General features: G+C 42.2%; 1 protein-coding gene and 1 long non-coding RNA gene across 9 annotated transcripts in view; both read right to left on the bottom strand.

Annotated features, from left to right (window-relative positions):
• Positions 1-17,485, bottom strand: part of LOC102241062 (signal transducer and activator of transcription 5B) — a 60,885-nt gene that overhangs the window by 25,558 nt on the left and 17,842 nt on the right. Inside the window, exon 1 of one of the 8 annotated variants that reach the window (XM_014547243.1) lies at positions 8,129-8,162. The exons of 6 other annotated variants lie outside the window; for them this stretch is intronic. In XM_014547243.1, coding sequence (XP_014402729.1) covers positions 8,129-8,147 — 19 coding nt within the window. In that variant the 5' untranslated portion in view covers positions 8,148-8,162. Of the gene's footprint in view, positions 1-6,906; positions 7,017-8,128; positions 8,163-17,485 lie in introns of those variants that run through there. One more of the 8 variants, XM_014547242.1, reaches the window with a different exon arrangement.
• LOC106727710 lies at positions 3,138-6,898 on the bottom strand. Its single transcript, XR_001363943.1, has 2 exons — positions 6,624-6,898; positions 3,138-3,434 (listed from the first exon to the last, which is right to left on the bottom strand). It is a non-coding gene; the product is annotated as an uncharacterized LOC106727710 (long non-coding RNA).

Here is a 17,485-nt window from a genome sequence, read left to right as displayed (position 1 = left end):
TATTTATTTTGTCTTGTGGGGTTTTTTTGTGGGTTTGTTGTTGTTGTATCCTCACCCAAGGATATTTTTTCCATTGATTTTTAGAGAGAGTTGGAAGGGAGGGTGAGAGACAGAGAGAGTGAAACATCGATGTGAAAGAGACACATCAATTGGCTGCCTCCTGCACGTGCCCCACCGGGGCAGGGGATCGAGCCTGCAACCGAGGTACATGCCCCCTTGATGGAATCAAACCTGCCACCTTTCAGGTCCGATGCTCTAACCAATGAGCAACCCAACTAGGGCTTGTCTTGTGTTTTATATTAGTTCTTAGTTTTTATCAAATAGTGGGATGCTGAGCTGTTAGCATTTGTCAGGATATTTTTATGGCTCTAAATATAATAGTTATTTTCTAAAATGACACTTGAAGAATAATAGCTGGAGAATATAAGGTGGCAACCACCTTATTTTGATAAATACAATGTACTTTAATTCCACTACATGAAAATGCTTTGATAGAGAAAGTAGGTTTTGCCTATGAGTAGTAAAAAATGTAAAATAAAAATGCACGAAATAACACAGAATCATTTTTACTTTTTAACTAAAAATTATATACATGGAATATGGGATGACTTACTGAGATTATTATGTAACAATTTAAAATATGTGGTTGAGGGAGAAAAAAAATACCACCACTTTCCCCAATCGCATCAATAAAACCTAGACTCCAAGCATTAGTGCTTTTCTGTATGCGTGTCGACACGTCCACACCCGTTACCAGGCGACACCTACACCGCCCAGCTGAGTCTCTGCCCTTTCGCGCCGGTCCTGCTGCTCCGCACGGCGGGCGGTGACTGCACCCCCCTGGCCTCAATACACTCTCTCTTCTGCTTATTTACCGGCAGCTCCCTCTTCAATGCGTGATGTTCTGACAAGGGAAGTGGTTTGTGTCTTTGGTAAATCATCACAGGGGCTTCTCTAAGACTGGGAAATGGATTCACAATCTTATTTTTAGCCGAAGACGAGAACGATGTGCGTGTTGCTTAGTTGCGCTTGGTGGTCATAAGCGCTCCAAACAACCCGCCACAGTGTGGGATGCAGAACGTTGTGAAAGTGTAAGCTATTTACACTGACGTCATGGTTCTGGATGTGCCTCAGGAGTGTCAAGGAGCGTGGACCCTCAGGCCATTGTTAAAAAACGGTTTCAAAGTTTAATGGCTCATAATGATACACGCTTACTGAAAACCATAAAAGTAAATACTCACTAACAAATAAATTATATGAGTGGCTGGGACTTAGGGATAATTTTGTCTCAATAATAAATACCTTTTTATTAGACGCTTTCCCTTTTAAAAATACAATATAAAACTTTGTAAAGAAAAATATCACGTTCTCTGAATTCTTCTGGAACACTGTGGCCAAAGTCATGCCAGAGCTAAGCTCTGGGCCAAGAGATGTGGGGAGCACATGACGGAAGGGTCCCAATGCAAATGGGCCAACTGGGTGACTGAATTCTAGCTTGGGGTGGGAGTGGCAGGCATAAAATGTGTGCAGGGATCTGGTCTGCTGGATTTATGTGTCTAATTTATGTTCTTAATATGTTTTTAAAAATGAGAGAGAGAGAGAGAGAGAGAGAGAGAGAGACAGAGACATTGATTGGCTGCTTTCCTCACACACCCAACCAGGGATCGAACCCATAAACTTGGGCATGTGCCTTGAATGGAAATCAAACCAGCGACCTTTTGATGCATAGGACAACGCTCAAGGAACTGAGCCACACGGGCCAGGGCTATGGGTATGATTTAAAGCATTTTGTATCACTGGCCAGTGTTTCTCAGTGGTTAGTGTCGGCGCAAGCACCGGTTTGCTCCCTGCCGCTACCCCCACCCCACCCCCCTTGTGTTGGTGCAAGCAGGAGGTGAAGGGTTGATTTATCTCTCTCACATCAATGTTTTTCTCTCTATCTCTGTCTCCCTTCCTTCCACTCTTTCTGAACAGCAATGGAAAAAAATAGCCTCAGGTGAGGATAAAATAATTAATAAATAAAGCATTTTATATTTCCTGTCCTCCATCCCACCACAACCACCATCCCATCCATCCCCATCCCATCCATCCCATCCCATCCCATCCCATCCCATCCCATCCCATCCCAGTCTCTAACAGAGGGTTCAAGTTCTAGACACAATGGCTAAGTCACCTAAGTAGGGGAAGGCGCTGGGAGGACTGTTACTGGCTCACCTCCGAATGAGAGGGTAAGATTGTGACGGGTGGTGTTCCAAGAGCAAGACTGCCCTAAGTACAGTAGGTCCTCACTTAATGTCACCGATAGGTTCTGCCACTTCAAGCAAAACGATGTATAATGAAACCAATTTTACCACTGGCTAATGACGTAAACAAGAGTTACATTTCTATGGGATCTCACCTCAACGTTATAATGAAACAATGTTGAATGAAATGACCTGCTGTTACTAAACTCCAAAAAAATAATTTAAAAATCCTGTTCCTTCCAAGGACAATCTGACTCCTACTAATGAAAGTATGAATTATTAGCAACAAATATTTTGATTCATCCAATAAATAAAAGTAATTTTAGAAATAAGATTGAAAAATGAATTAAAGTAACATTTATTAGTGTTATTACCCACCATCAGATTTACCACTCACAGAACACCTACTGTATGATTTATTACCGTAAGCGCTTCTCTGAACCTACTCATTTAATCCTCACAAAACCCTACGAGGTCGGCACTATTATAATTCCCACTTTATAGATGAGAGAACCGAGAGTCAGCAAATTAAACAGGATTGTAAAATGGTGCAACTTTGGAAAGCAAGCTGGCAATTCTTCAGAAGGTTAAACAAGGAATTTCCATAGGACCCAGCAGTTCCACTCCCAGATATATGCCTAAGAGAACTGAAAACATGTCTGCAAAAACTTGTGCACAGATGTTCACAGCAGCAGCATTCATAACAGCCAAAAAGTAGAAATAACCCAAAGGTCCATCAACAGAAGGAGTAATATGAATATGAATGGAAACATAAAACGGATTAAGTGGAATATTAGTCTTATGTCTGAAGGAATAAAGTACTGACATACTACAACATGGATGAACTTTGAAAACATTACGCTAAGCGAAAGAAGCCAGACGTAAAAGGCCACATATTATAAATTCCATTTATATGAAATGTCCAGAATAGGAAAGCCCACAGGGACACAGCAGATCGGTGGTCGCCAAGGGCTGAGGTAACAGGTAACAGTGACTTTCGATGGGGACAGGTTTCTTTTGGAGGTGACGTATTTGCTCCAGATCCCGTACTTCTGCGGGCGCCAACATATGGGCAGTCTGGCCCGCGAGGCTGTCCTTCTCCCCCTCTACCATGCTCCCTTTGTCTTGAGGACTTGTGGTGGTTGGTCATGTTATTTCATGTACTTTTCTGTATGTTGCTATATTTCATAACTTAAAGAAAGAAAATGAATAAGAGATTAGAATAAGAGACCTAACGTTGCAAAGCTCTGATTTGGGCAAAGGCTTGGGCTCGTTGGCAGATGAAGCAGAAGGTGTATAAACATTGCTTCTAATCTGAAAAGTATAAGGCAAGGAACCAGGATTAAAAACTGTTCATCAGATCAGCGCCTTAAAGACTAAAGGACTTTGGAAAGACTATAAACAGCAAGTTCCCTGGTTGTGTCAATATCAATGATTACATGCATTCAGTGGTGATGGTTACCCAGTAGTAGGAACCTGGAGGGACAGAAAAATATTGAATAGTAGTAATAAAGGATTAAGGCCTTGTTCATATTAAAATTGGCCTAACATCAAGTAAGAAGGTTATAGTAAAACTTTCCCGTGTAGAAGTAGGTCAATACCAGAGCCATCTGCTCTTTAAAAAATTTTTTTCTAACCACTACTTTATAAGCAACCAGAAAGGCAGTTCTCTAACAAAATCAGATTATTAAACAGATGGGACGAGAACAGAAAGAATAAAAGTATTTGGCTTGCAAAAACATAAACAAGGAAAAATTTGCCCAGGCAACATAGAGATGATAATATTCTGGGAAGACAATCAGTCATAAATCTTTACGTCACAGCCAAATGATTACATATTATTTTGGGAAGAAGAGAAAAGGGGGAGGAGGTAGAATGGGGAAGGGAGGCCTGAAGGAGGAGGGAGGGCAGCTAGTTGCTAAATATAAAGACCAAGTCTTAATCAGTGGGTTAGCATATATTTAAAACTGTCACCTAAATATAACTTGGCCCCGCACACACGATCCCATAAATAAAGAGAGTGGACCCAGACAAGGATAATCGTAGCTGCTAAAACGATTAGGTGATACTTGTCGGAGAACAGGACAGTCACACAGTGTCAAAGTATTGCCTCACATATTACTTATTATTCACAGAGGGGAAAGGGTATGTATTCAGTGGGAAAAGCTGGTGGACAACACCTTAGCCAAGTATAAGACATCCCCGATCATGGGACAAACGGACATTTTATGCCTCCAGATGTGACGCACTGAAAAGAACACACACACTAAATGTTTTGCCTCTACTCATGAATAAAACAATCAGACAAATACAAATTGTGAGACTCTTATGAAAGACAGAAAAATGTGGAACTGTTCTAGATTAAAGGAGACCAAAAACACATGATAACTACCTAGAACATAGTTTTAAAAAAAAAAAAAAACCCACACCACAGCTCTAAAGGACATTACTGGGACAATTAAAAATTTTAATTACATTAAAAAAAATACATTCTTATTGATTTCAGAGAGGAAGGGAAAAGGAGAGAGAGATAAAAACATCAATGATGAGAGAGAATTATTGATCAGCTGCCTCCTGCATGCCTCTACTGGGGATTGAGCTACAACCTGGGCATGTGCCCTGACCGGGAACTGAACTGTGACCTCCTGGTTCATAGATCAACACGCAACCACTGAGCCACACCAGTTGGGCTTAATTACATTTTAACATGGCCTATATATTGGATATTATTGTATCAATGTTACAGTTCTTGAGAGTGATAATGGCATTGAGTTTATATAGAATGACCTTGTTCTTGGTCGATACATACTCAACCATTTAAGGGTAAAGTCATGATGTCTGCGACTTTCAAAGGGGAGAGGGAGAGAGAGGTGTTACCTAAATGTAACAACTGTTAACAATTGGTCAATCTAGGCAAAGTGTATATGAGTGTTCATTGTCCTATTCTTTCAATTTTTCGGTAATTTTAACTTTTTTCAAAATCTAAGGGGGGAAAAAAGCAATTAGAGTAGAGGCGTGCTCTCGCCTGGGAACTACCCCTGGTGGTACACACACATCAGGCTTCTCAGACTGTGCGGCAGGCGGGAGGGCGCTGTCCTGCAGGCCGGGCTCCGTCCTGCCACAGTGCCCGCAGCTTGAGGCGTTCTCATTCTCTCTGTGTTGAAACCCATTTAGCAACTTGAAAACCCATTTGGGAAGAAACTACATCACTACGACTTTCCAGGTAACTAAAAACATTTGCTGTGCCCTGGCTGGGTGTGCTCAGTGTTTAGAGCGTCGGCCGGCAGACTGAAGGGTCTCGGGTTTGGTTCCGATCCAGGGCACCTACCTCGGTTGCAGGCTTGATCCCCGCCCCCGTCGGGGCACGTGGGGGAGCCAACCAATAGATGTCTCTCTCACATCCATGTTTCTCTCTCTGTCTCTTCCCCTCCCTTCCACTCTCTCTAAAAACTCCTTTTTCAAAACGACATTCCCCTTACCCCTAATGACACACCTGAACACAACTGGCATACGAGAAGGTCCTTGACAGTTTAAGGGTAATAATTCAAGGCCTCCAGAAGGCTAGAGTTACAAGACCAGATCCCAGAAGGCCTTAGCCAGTGGTTCCTAAATTGGCTCCTACTCAAAAAGGCCAACGGAACTGGGGGGGCTCAATCTTGTTTTGTTGACATCAACTTTGTGCCCAGAACCTGCACTTACAGCCACAGCAAGGTCTGTATTCCCTCCTGGGTCCCTCACTATCTCAGGAAGGCTGAACAGCTCAGGCCAGTTTCCAAGAACAGAAAGGCAGCCCTGAGATCATTCCCCCTAGGTCATGCTTTACACCTTTATGTGCATCCACACCAGTGCTCACCCAACAGCAAACCTGGCAGAGAGACCGAAGGACACTGAGACAGGACACGACCCACCGAACCCAAACTGAGAGCAGAAGAAGGTAGCATTTCCTGTCTCTCCCCTCACCCCCTTCAGGTAGCTTCATTCTCTGTATTTACCATAATCAGAATCTACTTCATTCTTGCTAACAGACCGTTATTTGAATGTAAATCCTTTAAAACAAAACAAAAAAACGCGCACACACACAACAAAATAGAAAGTGAACCTAACCATGTTTTGGTTAAAATAAATGGAAAACTAAAATCGTGTCTGTTAAGAGAGAAATGCCTCATCAGCTAGTTCCTTTGTTTGCTCACTGGATGATGTTCCACTTGCGAAGTCCGACTGACGGCAGCTCTCTGAGGATAATGCCAATGCGTGGAGAAGGATGCTCACTGTGTTTAAATCAAACACGTCCTGCAGAAACGTGGGTCCAACGAAGGGGCAGCAGGTGGCAAGCAGCTAATTCTAATTCTGAGATGAAATGACATTTAAATAAGCACTCACCTTGTCTTAGAAAGTCAACGTGTTCTGCCTCTTGGTGACAAAAAGGTTACCCAGTCTAAGAAATAATAATGACATCAGGACCTTCAACATTAAGAAGAATTAAGCCCGTGCACAAAGTAACTTTTACCACAGCATTAACATGGGCACTTTGCAAGAAAATACAGTTGCTTTTGCTAAAACAAACTACTTTTTCTAGAAACAGATTCTCTCGGGCTCTGTGTCTCCTGGGATATCGACACACAGCTTAGCACCACGAACGCGAGTGACTGCCCCTACAACATACAGCAGGTGCGCGGAGAAACTCGCATCGCTACGCGAACGGCGCTTTCGCCCGAGACATCAGCCAGGATAACGGCTCTGCGTCGATGCTCTTTCACAGGCTGCGCTGTTACAGGAAGAAGCAAAGAGCAGCGATTTCCTTCCAAAAGGTCAGCTGCCTCAGACAGACCAAACAGAAAGCAGTTGATTCTTGCCAACTTCCCCTCCTGCTTCTCAGCTTGTACGCAATAGTGTTTGGTTTCCAGTAAAGCTCCAAAGAAAAACAAACCAAATGTGAGACCCAGAACCGTAAAGTGTCTCACGTGACCGAGTTGAAGACAATACGGTCACATGGGGCCATGCCTTTTAAACAGCAGTGGGGCTGTCAAAAACCACCAGTTTGAACGTGGACTTACACACGAGGAGAAGGACTGGACTGGATTTACGCGAATGTTCCACAAGTCGCTGCCTAAGAATAAAGTGATTTGGGGGCCGTAATAAATGTGACAACATGTGAGGTCCCTAGTGGATTGATATGAAAATAAATCTTTAGCTTTCCTCTTCTCAAACTAAAGTCCAATCGTTGTCCAACACAGTAAGGCACTGGCCGGGATCAATGCTGACAAGCACATATACGAGGACTATATAGTTTCCTAAGATAGGCATGGAGAAAAGACTGTACAACTATGAACAAAAAGAGGAAGAGGACAGAAAATATGATTTTAGCCCTAGCTGGTTTGGCTCAGTGGATAGAGCGTCAGCCTGCGGACTGAAGGGTCCCAGGTTCGATTCCGGTCAAGGGCATGTACCTGGTTGTGGGCACATCCCCAGTAGGGGGTGTGCAGGAGGCAGCTGATCGATGTTTCTCTCTCATCGATGTTTCTAACTCACTCTACCCCACTCCCTTCCTCTCTGTAAAAAAATCAATAAAATATATTTAAAAAAAAGAAAATATGATTTTAAATCCTCTTTAGATAGTAACCCCAAATACTTATGAAGTAATAGAGAACCCGGCCGGTATGGCTCAGTGGTTGAGCATCCACCTATGAACTAGGAGGAGGTCACGATTTGATTCCCGGTCAGGGCACATGCCCCGGTTGTGGGCTCGGTCCCCAGTAGGGAGTGTGCAGGAGGCAGGCAACCAATGATTCTCTCTCATCACTGATGTTTCTCTCTCTCTCCCTCTCCCTTCCTCTCTGAAGTCAATTAAAAACATATATTAAAAAAAATATCGAACACCCGCTCACCCTCAAAGAAACAGCACATTCTTACGTAGACTTCTTTAAGAGCTCATCTATGCATTCAATCTTCCTAGAGGCAACAAATTAGATCCTTTTGAACAGAAAGGTGAAGAGGAAGGAAAAAAAAGAAGACTTTTTAAGTTTTCTCAGCCAGACTGGTTCCTGGCTTAGCTGTCTACATACAACTTACAAGAAACTGTGATGGGCCCTTCCAGGCCCCTCCAGCGTGTGGTAGGCTCTCTGTGGTTTCTAACCCGCTAGTTTCAGGTTGTGGTGGCAACAGAGACACCAGGCTTTTTGTGAGACAAGCTTATGTTCTAAAGATTCTAGGCTTTGATGATGGAGGGTATGTAACCCCCTCTGAGACGTTCAAAAGGAACACAGTCTGGGGTTCAAGGAAAAACTTGTTAGTTTGTTAAACGTGCTAAATGAACGATTGCTACCAACACTAGAAACAGGTTTCGTGTTGGAAACAAAATAAACTATTACATTTCCAAGCCTTTCCTGTACTTAATCACCAAACCTTAAATAACAGCAAAGGAACTCGCACAGAAAGGAGAAAAAGAGAGTATGAGTAGTAATTGTAATACTTAGTAACAGCAGTAATAACATTCAAGGAGCTCTTACTGTGTCATGAACTCACGCACTGCTATATATGCCCTTTATATGCACCCTCATGAAAAACCTATATGGCAGCACGATTATTGCTCTCATTCTACAGATGAGGAAACAGGCTAAAGGGGGAGGAAATGTGCCCTAAGTCCTGCAGCAACAAAGCGCAGGAGCTGGGATCAGTACGTAGGCTGTCCACCTGCAGGGCGCCTCCTCTCAAACCCCGTACGTATTAAAACCTCTTACCCATCCACATGAGATTTTCCTCACAAGGATACCTGTGGTTTAAGACTGCTTTAAGATAAAAGCTACAAAGTGAATTAACACAAAGTACAACTCACAGATAGATACCAAAAAAAATTATTTGACATTCCAAAAATGCTTTGTATGGGATGGTGAGAACATCTAGATGACAAACCTTCAGACAACCAAAAGAAGCCATGTTTGGGGTTTGGTGGCTCAGCTTCACTCCCCTAAACCAATCAGAAATCAGCTAAAAGTGTTAGATTGTTAAAGGGAGTGAGAGGAGAACAATGGGAACAGTTCTGGGGTTGGGTAACTTTCCAATGAGGCCAAAACCTAGACCCTGACCACTGTGGTCAGAATGAACATTGTGACACTTCCTATAAGAAGCAGAGTGGCTGGTTATACTTGTTACATTTGTTCCCAAGTCCCTTGTTAGTTTCCCGTTAGATAGGTTATAATCCACCCCCAAGATTTAGGAGGGACCATCCTAATCTCCGGTTTTCTCATTATGGCGACAATAATCACTTATAAAAATGAGAAAACAGCTTGTGAAATATCCTAGCGGGTAAGTTAGGATAGTGAAGGATACTGAAGTCAGCTGTCATCTGGATAACTGTTCACCTTATACCAATAATTAAACGTTAACTTACTTAAGGCTGTGATCGATCTCAGCCTGCAGGCTGGGGGGGAGGGACCGAGAGGTGGTCAATGCACCTCCTAGGGATTGTTCGATCGGTTGTTCCGGTCATTATGATGTTACGGTCACTGGCTCTTTATATATTAGATGAAACGTGCCTCATACAATCTTTAACACCTTTAGCTAAAAAAGGAATCAACCAATACTCATATTCTATGGCTTTTATCATTTTGATCACCCCAGTTTTAATTTTTTATTACATTTAATTGATTTTTAGAGAGAGAAACATCGATGTGAGAGTGAAACATCGATTGGCTGCCTCCTGCACATCCCCTACTGGGATGGAGCCTGCAACCTGGGTATGTACCCTGACTGGGATTCAAACCGGCAACCTTTCGGTGCAGGGGACAGCACCCAACCAAATGAGCCACACCAGCCAAGGTTGATCATCCCAGTTTTTAAAGATGGAATGCTTGCCTGGCTGGTGTGGCTCAGTGGTTGAGTGTGGACCTATGAACCTGGAGGTCATGGTTTGATTCCTGGTCAGGGCTCATGCCTGGGTTGTGGGCTGGATCCCCAGTGTGGGGTGTGCAGGAGGCAGCCGATCAATGGTTCTCTCTCTTCGTTGATGTTTCTCTCTCACCCTCTCCCTTCCTCTCTGAAAGCAATAAAAAAATATTTTTTAAAAATAAAGATGGATTGCTTTATCTCTCTAGAGTGAGAACGTGCTACACTCGGCAATGAGAACTAAAGCAATTCTGAGTTACCTGTTGCTTAACTACATTGTAACTTATCCCAGAGCAGGAACCATTTCTCATTCATTTTGATTCCTTCAACACAATACTCAGTGCATGGTAGATGTTCAATAATTGCGTGTTAAATACGACGTTGGTAGACCTCCGAGTCACAAAAGAACCTAAATTGGGGGAAATAGCTGAAATGGCTGGTAGGTCAGTTATTTCCTTCAAGATGTTATTTTTACCACTGTGGAGGTCATTAACTCGAGTCCTTATTACAGGAATAATGGGACTGAATCACACTTTATAGAAAATGTGACGGAGGTTTTGACTCATCGTCGGTGCTAATCACGGCAAGTATAATTGCAAGCTGTACCATTCCATAAATATCGTGACAAGTTTGCAGAGCAGAGCTAACGCCTTGTTGTGGCAATTTCAAAGGGGAGAATTACATGAAATGGGATGATGCCAATGCGAGCAGAAATTCCAAAGACAGCTTCTTCTTTATGCAAACGAAACTGCGTCTTTTAATTATGCCTCAAAAAAGCAGCTGAGCATAAACGTAAGGCGCAGTGTTTATCAACAACCCACTCCGACGGTTACCAGGCATACTACCAAGCGCAATCCGGAAAGACTGAGTACTGCGCCAAAACAGGAGGGTAGAGTTCTACATCCAGAATGCAGATTCCCGCTGGGAGGGTGGCTCGCCTGATAGACGCGGAACCTGTTACTTATCTCCTGAGAGTTCTCCAACTGCAGGATCGAATGCCAACTCGGGAAGGTATTTCAGTAAATACCGCCGTGCATGAGTGACTGCAGACTATTTTTTACTGCAGACGTACTTCCATGTAGTAAAGTAAATTTAGCAAAGGAAAACAGAGTCTTGAATGGTTATGGATGTCCCCTACCCCTGCCAAAAATGACAAGCTGCTCGCTCAAAAGCTGTCCCTCATTAGCAGCTGCTGCTGTGAAGAAAACCAAACCAAGTGCCAAGGAAAGCGTACTGAACTGGCCCTGTGACAAGGAATGGAAAAAGCCAGCATCTCTTTGTGACCAGCAAACTTCCCAAATGTTGGCCATCTAAATGCAGGAGGCCTGGGGGCGGGACAATGAGGGCAATCGATGTCCATTCATATTTAAACAGGAAGGACCAGGGGAGACTCCCAGCACCTTGAAAAGTCACAGAAATCCCAGGTACTGACGTTAGGGAATGCCACCACAGCCATTCCCACCGCCTCTCCGAGAGGAGTCAGATTTGGCACGGGGTGATTCTTTTCGTTGTCAATTCTGTCTCGGGCGTGCAACACCTGCGGTTGTAGACATCATAAAAGTTGAATGTAAAAAATTACCTCTCCTATTCTCGTGGCTTTGGCCCAAACTCGTAAGGCTGAGTCTAGTTGCGGACCCACCATGCTCCAGGCTGAGAACACGGGGTTAAGGAAAGCAGTGTCAGAGGCTCTAAAGCCGCCCACAGACGGGGATCCTGCTTGAAATCTGAACTGCACGGGATACTCTTCAAATCGCCCTCCAAGGCTCTCCCTCTCTCTTTCTCTTTGTTTCTTTACCAATCAGAGCTCCCATTATATTTCTTTTTTCCTCAGCAAGTTAGTTTCTATCCTTCAGAAACAAATTAAGGATATTTCCTCTTTAGTTTTATTACTTTCTTTTCCCCTCTCCCTCCAGGCAGACCGATAGAAAGCCATTACTATGTTATTTATATTTGGATAATAGGGTGAGGTCGTCTCTGTAGCAACTACTCAGAAAAATGAAAATGATAGAGAAAAGAAAGGAAGGATGGAAAGGCGGAAGGAAAAAAGGAAGGAAGGCAGAGAGGAAGGGACAGAATGGAAGGGAAGGAAAGGGAAAGGAGAGAGGGAGGGAGAGAAAAAGAGAGGGAAAGAAGGAGAGAGGGAGGGAGAAGGGAAAATACAATGAAATCAGAAAAATGGAGGGGGGGAGAATGAGTATGAGCATATAATTTCTTAAGCTGCAATCAACACCTCTTTTTGTAGCTGCTGTCCTTTATACAGAATTTGTCTTAATGTCTGTATAAACAATTACAACAATGTATCGGTAATTTTCCAGTTCATAATCAGTCTATAACAATGAGAACAATTTGCTTTATGAAACATGGAGAAAGCCTAATCTTTGATATTACTGTTGGTGCAGGTTTATCAGCAAGGCTTGGAGGAGCTAAGCCTACCAACATGCAGATTAGGAATCACATTTTCAAAGCTTTAATAACCCCCTAGCGGTATCCAACAAGCTGTTGAATTCACGTGTCTTTGGATACTTATTGTGTACGCATCACTGGCTAGGTCTAGGTACAAAGCAAAAACTAGAAATGCAGGGGTAAGAAAAATTGTCAAGCCCTCGCTGGTTTGGCTCAGTGGATAGACCGTCGGCCTGCAGACTAAAGGGTTCCAGGTTCGATTCCAGTCAAGGGCACATGCCCAGTTTGCGGGCTCAATCCCCAGTAGGGGGCGTGTAGAAGGCAGCTGATCAATGATTCTCTCTCATCATTGATGTTTCTACCTCTTTCTCCCTCTCCCTTCCTCTCTGAAGTCAATAAAAATGTATTTTAAAAAAAAGAAAAAGAAAAATTGTCAAGTCTCCAAACAAAGAGTCATACTAAAAAAAAAAAAAAATCCGGACACAAAGGGACAAATATTATATGATTCCACTTATATGAGATACCTAGAATAGTCAACTTTCTTTATAGAAAGAAAGTAGAATAGTGGTTGCCAGGGCCTGGGGGGCAGGGGTGGGAGTTATCATTTAATGGGTACAGTTTCAGTTTGGGAATGATGATGGATGGTGGTAAAGGTTGCATGACAATGTTAATATACTTAATGCCACTTAAAAATGATTCAACTGGTTAAAAAAAGTTTTTTCCAATGGGGGGGGAAAGCCAGTTCGTGCCTAGTGAACTCACATTTCTTCCACCCTTAACTCTGAAATTCAAAGGAAACAGAGAATTGGCTTTCCCTTCTTTTTCTTTCTTCCACAGTGAAAGGCATGCTTTCAGCCCTTCTGAGGGTTGAAGCAGCCTCTGAATATATCCTCTCTGTTGAGATTAAAGGGGAATAAGTAGAATTAAAATATCTTCAACAGGAACCAAAGCTTATCAGAGACTAGAGGCCCAGTGCATGAAATTCGTGCACAGGCAGGGTCCCTAGGCCTGGCCGGCAATCAGGACTGATCGGGGCCTTCTGGCTGCTGGCCAGGACCTTCCTTCATTCCACGCCGCCCCCTGGTTGTCAGCGCACATCATAGCGAGTGATCAAACTCCCGGTCTCCCGGTCAAACTCCCGAGGGGACACTGAAGATACAGCAGGGAACAAAACAGATATGTATTTTATTAAACTTAGACTCTAAGATATTTTTGTGGGGTTAATCCTGACCCAAGGATATTTTTCCATTGATTTTTAGAGAGTGGAAAGGCGGGGGAGAGATATATAGAGAGAAACATCGATGTGAGAGAGACACATCGATTGGTTGCCTCCTGCATGTGCCCTGACTAGGGCCGGGGATCAAGCCTACCCCCAAGGTATGTGCCCTTGACCGGAATCAAACCCGTGACCCTTCAATCCATAAGTTGATGCTCTATCCACTGAGCCAAACCCGCTAGGGCTCTAGTATCTACTATTAAAAATACTTGAAAGTTTAAATGAATACAGCCTATACTATATTTTCTCATTTTTGTTTTTAGTTTTCTTCCTTTTATTTCTGTTGGGGGGGGGGGCGGGGAAGGATACCACTTGACCATTATAGAATCTTATAGGTAAACAGCAAGGTCTGTGCATTCAAACCAATATTTGGGGAAAAGTTTTCAAAGGGTCTCAACAAAATCAGAGTAACAAGGGTGATGACTGGCTTTTGTGAATGCCTTGACAATGTGAAAGCAATTTATGAAACCGGGACATCTGTTCATTCCTGCTGAAAGTCGATCATCTTTATGGAGCTATAATACGTGCAAAACAAATCAGGTCTAATCAAGGGTCCCACCGTGAAGATCACGTCATTGTGGTATTAGTGCAGCTTTTTCCCAGAAGACACGGTTTTATGTAGAGGATAACTTTCATGCTTGCCACAATCAAATCATTTATCTTTCAAAGTTGGTTTGCAGATTCAATCTCTACAAGGCCCTAAAAATATAGAGCATGGAGTTAAAAATTCACAATGGGACTCAAGTTTCGACCCACCAACGCATAACAGCACAAGGTGGTAGGTGGCTGGCAAACATTTAGTTTATCTTTTCCCCCACGGAATAAAATATAGGTCAAATTCTACTAAAACAACAAATACATCACAGTGAAAACTTCAGGTGTATTAAAAATATTTTTAAATACTTTAAAATGCATCATCTACTTCTGAAGTCAACACAACAATCTTTTATTCAATATAATGAATATAATGAATGTTAAAACAACAGAATCAGACTCCTTGGGGCATAACAACTTTTGTATATGCTCTTAATTTTTCACCTAAGAAAATATTTCAAATATTCTAAAATAGCTTGTGATATTATATTGGGAAAATAATTTTCCTTTATGGAAATAATCTTCAATTTTATTGAGGAATCAATGACATTCAATAAAGAATACCAGAATGTTTTAAGTGTTATAATTAAGCTACTTTTGGCACTATACTAAAATAAAGGGGTTCCTAAAGCACACCTTATTAAAAGCTACTGGATGTTTTATTTAACATTAAAAAGCTAACTAATCTGGCTTAGATGTCAGCCAATATGCAAAACAACACAGAGGTTCTATGCATTTCCTCAAAGGTTCCTCCTAGAATCAGAGATCTAGAAAGAACATTAAGATCAACTAAGTAGGAAGGCCTGAAGAACCAAGGGCTTAGGTATTCCCGGAGGTTCCAGAATCTCTCTACCAAGACGGACTTCTGAAACTGTTCAGCCTTCCACACACAGGTGGAGTGATCATCACCTCAACTATACAGAACTAAAAATTACTCCCCTCCTTAGGTACCTCCTAGGGCTAAACTAACATGGCGGGGGAAGGGGGCGGGAATTTCTTTTGAAAGGGAAAATTTCATCTGTAACTAGAAGATCCCAAATTTCAAACATCAACTTTAAGTATACCATAAAAATGAATAGTAGCTAAGACGAAAAGAAAACGGTTTTTTTCTAGGCAAACTGTTTCAAACACACACACACACACACACACACATCCCCCAAAGCAAAACAAAATAACAAAAACTCTGTCTAACAGTGATTTGATAGTTGAATGATACCTAAAACAGAACGGGTTTAGTTTAAGAGTTGTAAGCAAGGTCATATGGAGGATAAGAGACCATTTAAGCTGCTGCATCCAAATTCAATACTCAGGCCCCTGCACCCTTCTGTAATAAAACAACAGGCAACTCCCAACCTCTTTCCCGTACCCTCTCTCTGGTCACCTTACAAATGAACTCATATTCCAAAACCCATCTGCATGCTTGTTGTTTGGAACATAAACTATTTTCTCAGAGTTATAAAAAGATTCTTTAAAAAATCCCTAGGTAAACCCAAAAACCTCAGTTGAGCCACAATCTTACAAAACCTAATTACCCTTTATAATTTTGTTTCTGAAGAAACGGTGTTAGAATTTCTCGTCAGGGGTAACATTAGTAACAAGATAATCCCTCCACCCTGTCTGTTTCCCAGCCCAGCTCCCACACAGCACAGACTGGAGAAGTCCTACCCCCACGGGAAGAGAAGGGCCTCCAAGGACGTGGGTGATGCTTCCACCATGCCTTGGTGCAGCAGATTCCAAAATGGAGTGCGTCCGTGTATGCTTGTGTGTTTGCGGGTGGGTGTTTGGTGGGAATTTAGGGGTGTCGTCTTCTTCAGGGAAGAGTAGCTTCTGTTCCCAGAGGGCAAGACACCCTATTTGAATTTGAGTTATTTGTAAGCCAGATGTTAAAAGTAGGAGACAACCCACATTTTATGCTATTTGTTTAGAAAGCCTGTAACTGCACTGTCCGATATGACAGCCACTAGCTACATGGGCTATTGGGCACTTGAATTTTAGCTAGTGTCACAGAGAAACTGCATTTTTAAATTTTAGTTCATTTTAATGAACTTAAATGTAAACTGAAAAACTGATGCTCAAGTTAGTTACTGGAAGAACAAGTTGGGTATGTGAATCTATTGATAAAGTCGAGATTTTTATGAAATCTGAACACAGTTCGTATGTTTCTGGCGGACATTTTGCATCCAAATTGAGATATGTTGTAAGTGTAAAGTACACACTAGATTTTTGAAGAATTAGCATAAAAAAGAAATGTAAAATAGCTCATTAATAGTTTTTATATTGATTGCATGTTGAAATATTTTTGATGCACTGGATTAAAGAAAAATATTATTAAAATTTATTCCTATTTCTTTTTACTTTTTTAAAAGGTGGCTATTATAAAATTACATTTACATTTGTACTGGACAATGCTCATCTATAATATTTTACATATTTCCTATAAAACTCTTGTTTACAATTTTCTAGTTCAGATATGTCTTATTTGTAACATTTATAACTTTCTTTCTACATTCTGCTTAGAAGGAAAAATTTCTGAAAGCAATCCTAAGCTTTTAAATTAACACTTAGAAATACATGTAGTTTTGCCCTAGCTGGTGTGACTCCGTTGGGTGGGCACCCTCCTGTGCACTGAAAGGTTACCAGTTTGATTCCCGGTTAGGGCACCTGCCTGGGTTGTGGGCTCAATCCCTGGTGGGTGGTGTGCGGGAGGCAGCATATCGATGTTCCACTCTCACATCGATGTTTCTTTCTCTTCCTCTTTTCTCCCCTCTAATAATCAATAAAAAATTGATTTAAAAAAATTTAAGGCCCTGGCCGGTGTTCTCAGTGGTTAGAGCATCCGCCCACGCACCAAAGGGTCATGGGTTTGATTCCAGGTCAAGAGCACATACCTGTGTTGCAGATGGAAAAAAAAATATCCTCAGGTGAGGATTAAATCTACACTAATAAAAGAGAAACATGGTAATTAGTGTATGACCGCTACCCTTCCCATTGGCTAATCAGCATATCCTTATGCAAATTAACTGTCAGCCAAGATGGCGGCCGGCAGCCATGCACTGAAGCGAACAGGGAGGCTTGCTTGCTCCAGTGA

The sequence above is a fragment of the Myotis brandtii genome, unplaced genomic scaffold, assembly GCF_000412655.1.
Source record: "Myotis brandtii unplaced genomic scaffold, ASM41265v1 scaffold469, whole genome shotgun sequence".
In the NCBI taxonomy this organism is placed as follows: domain Eukaryota; kingdom Metazoa; phylum Chordata; class Mammalia; order Chiroptera; family Vespertilionidae; genus Myotis; species Myotis brandtii.
This window is presented reverse-complemented; position numbering and strand designations above follow the sequence as displayed.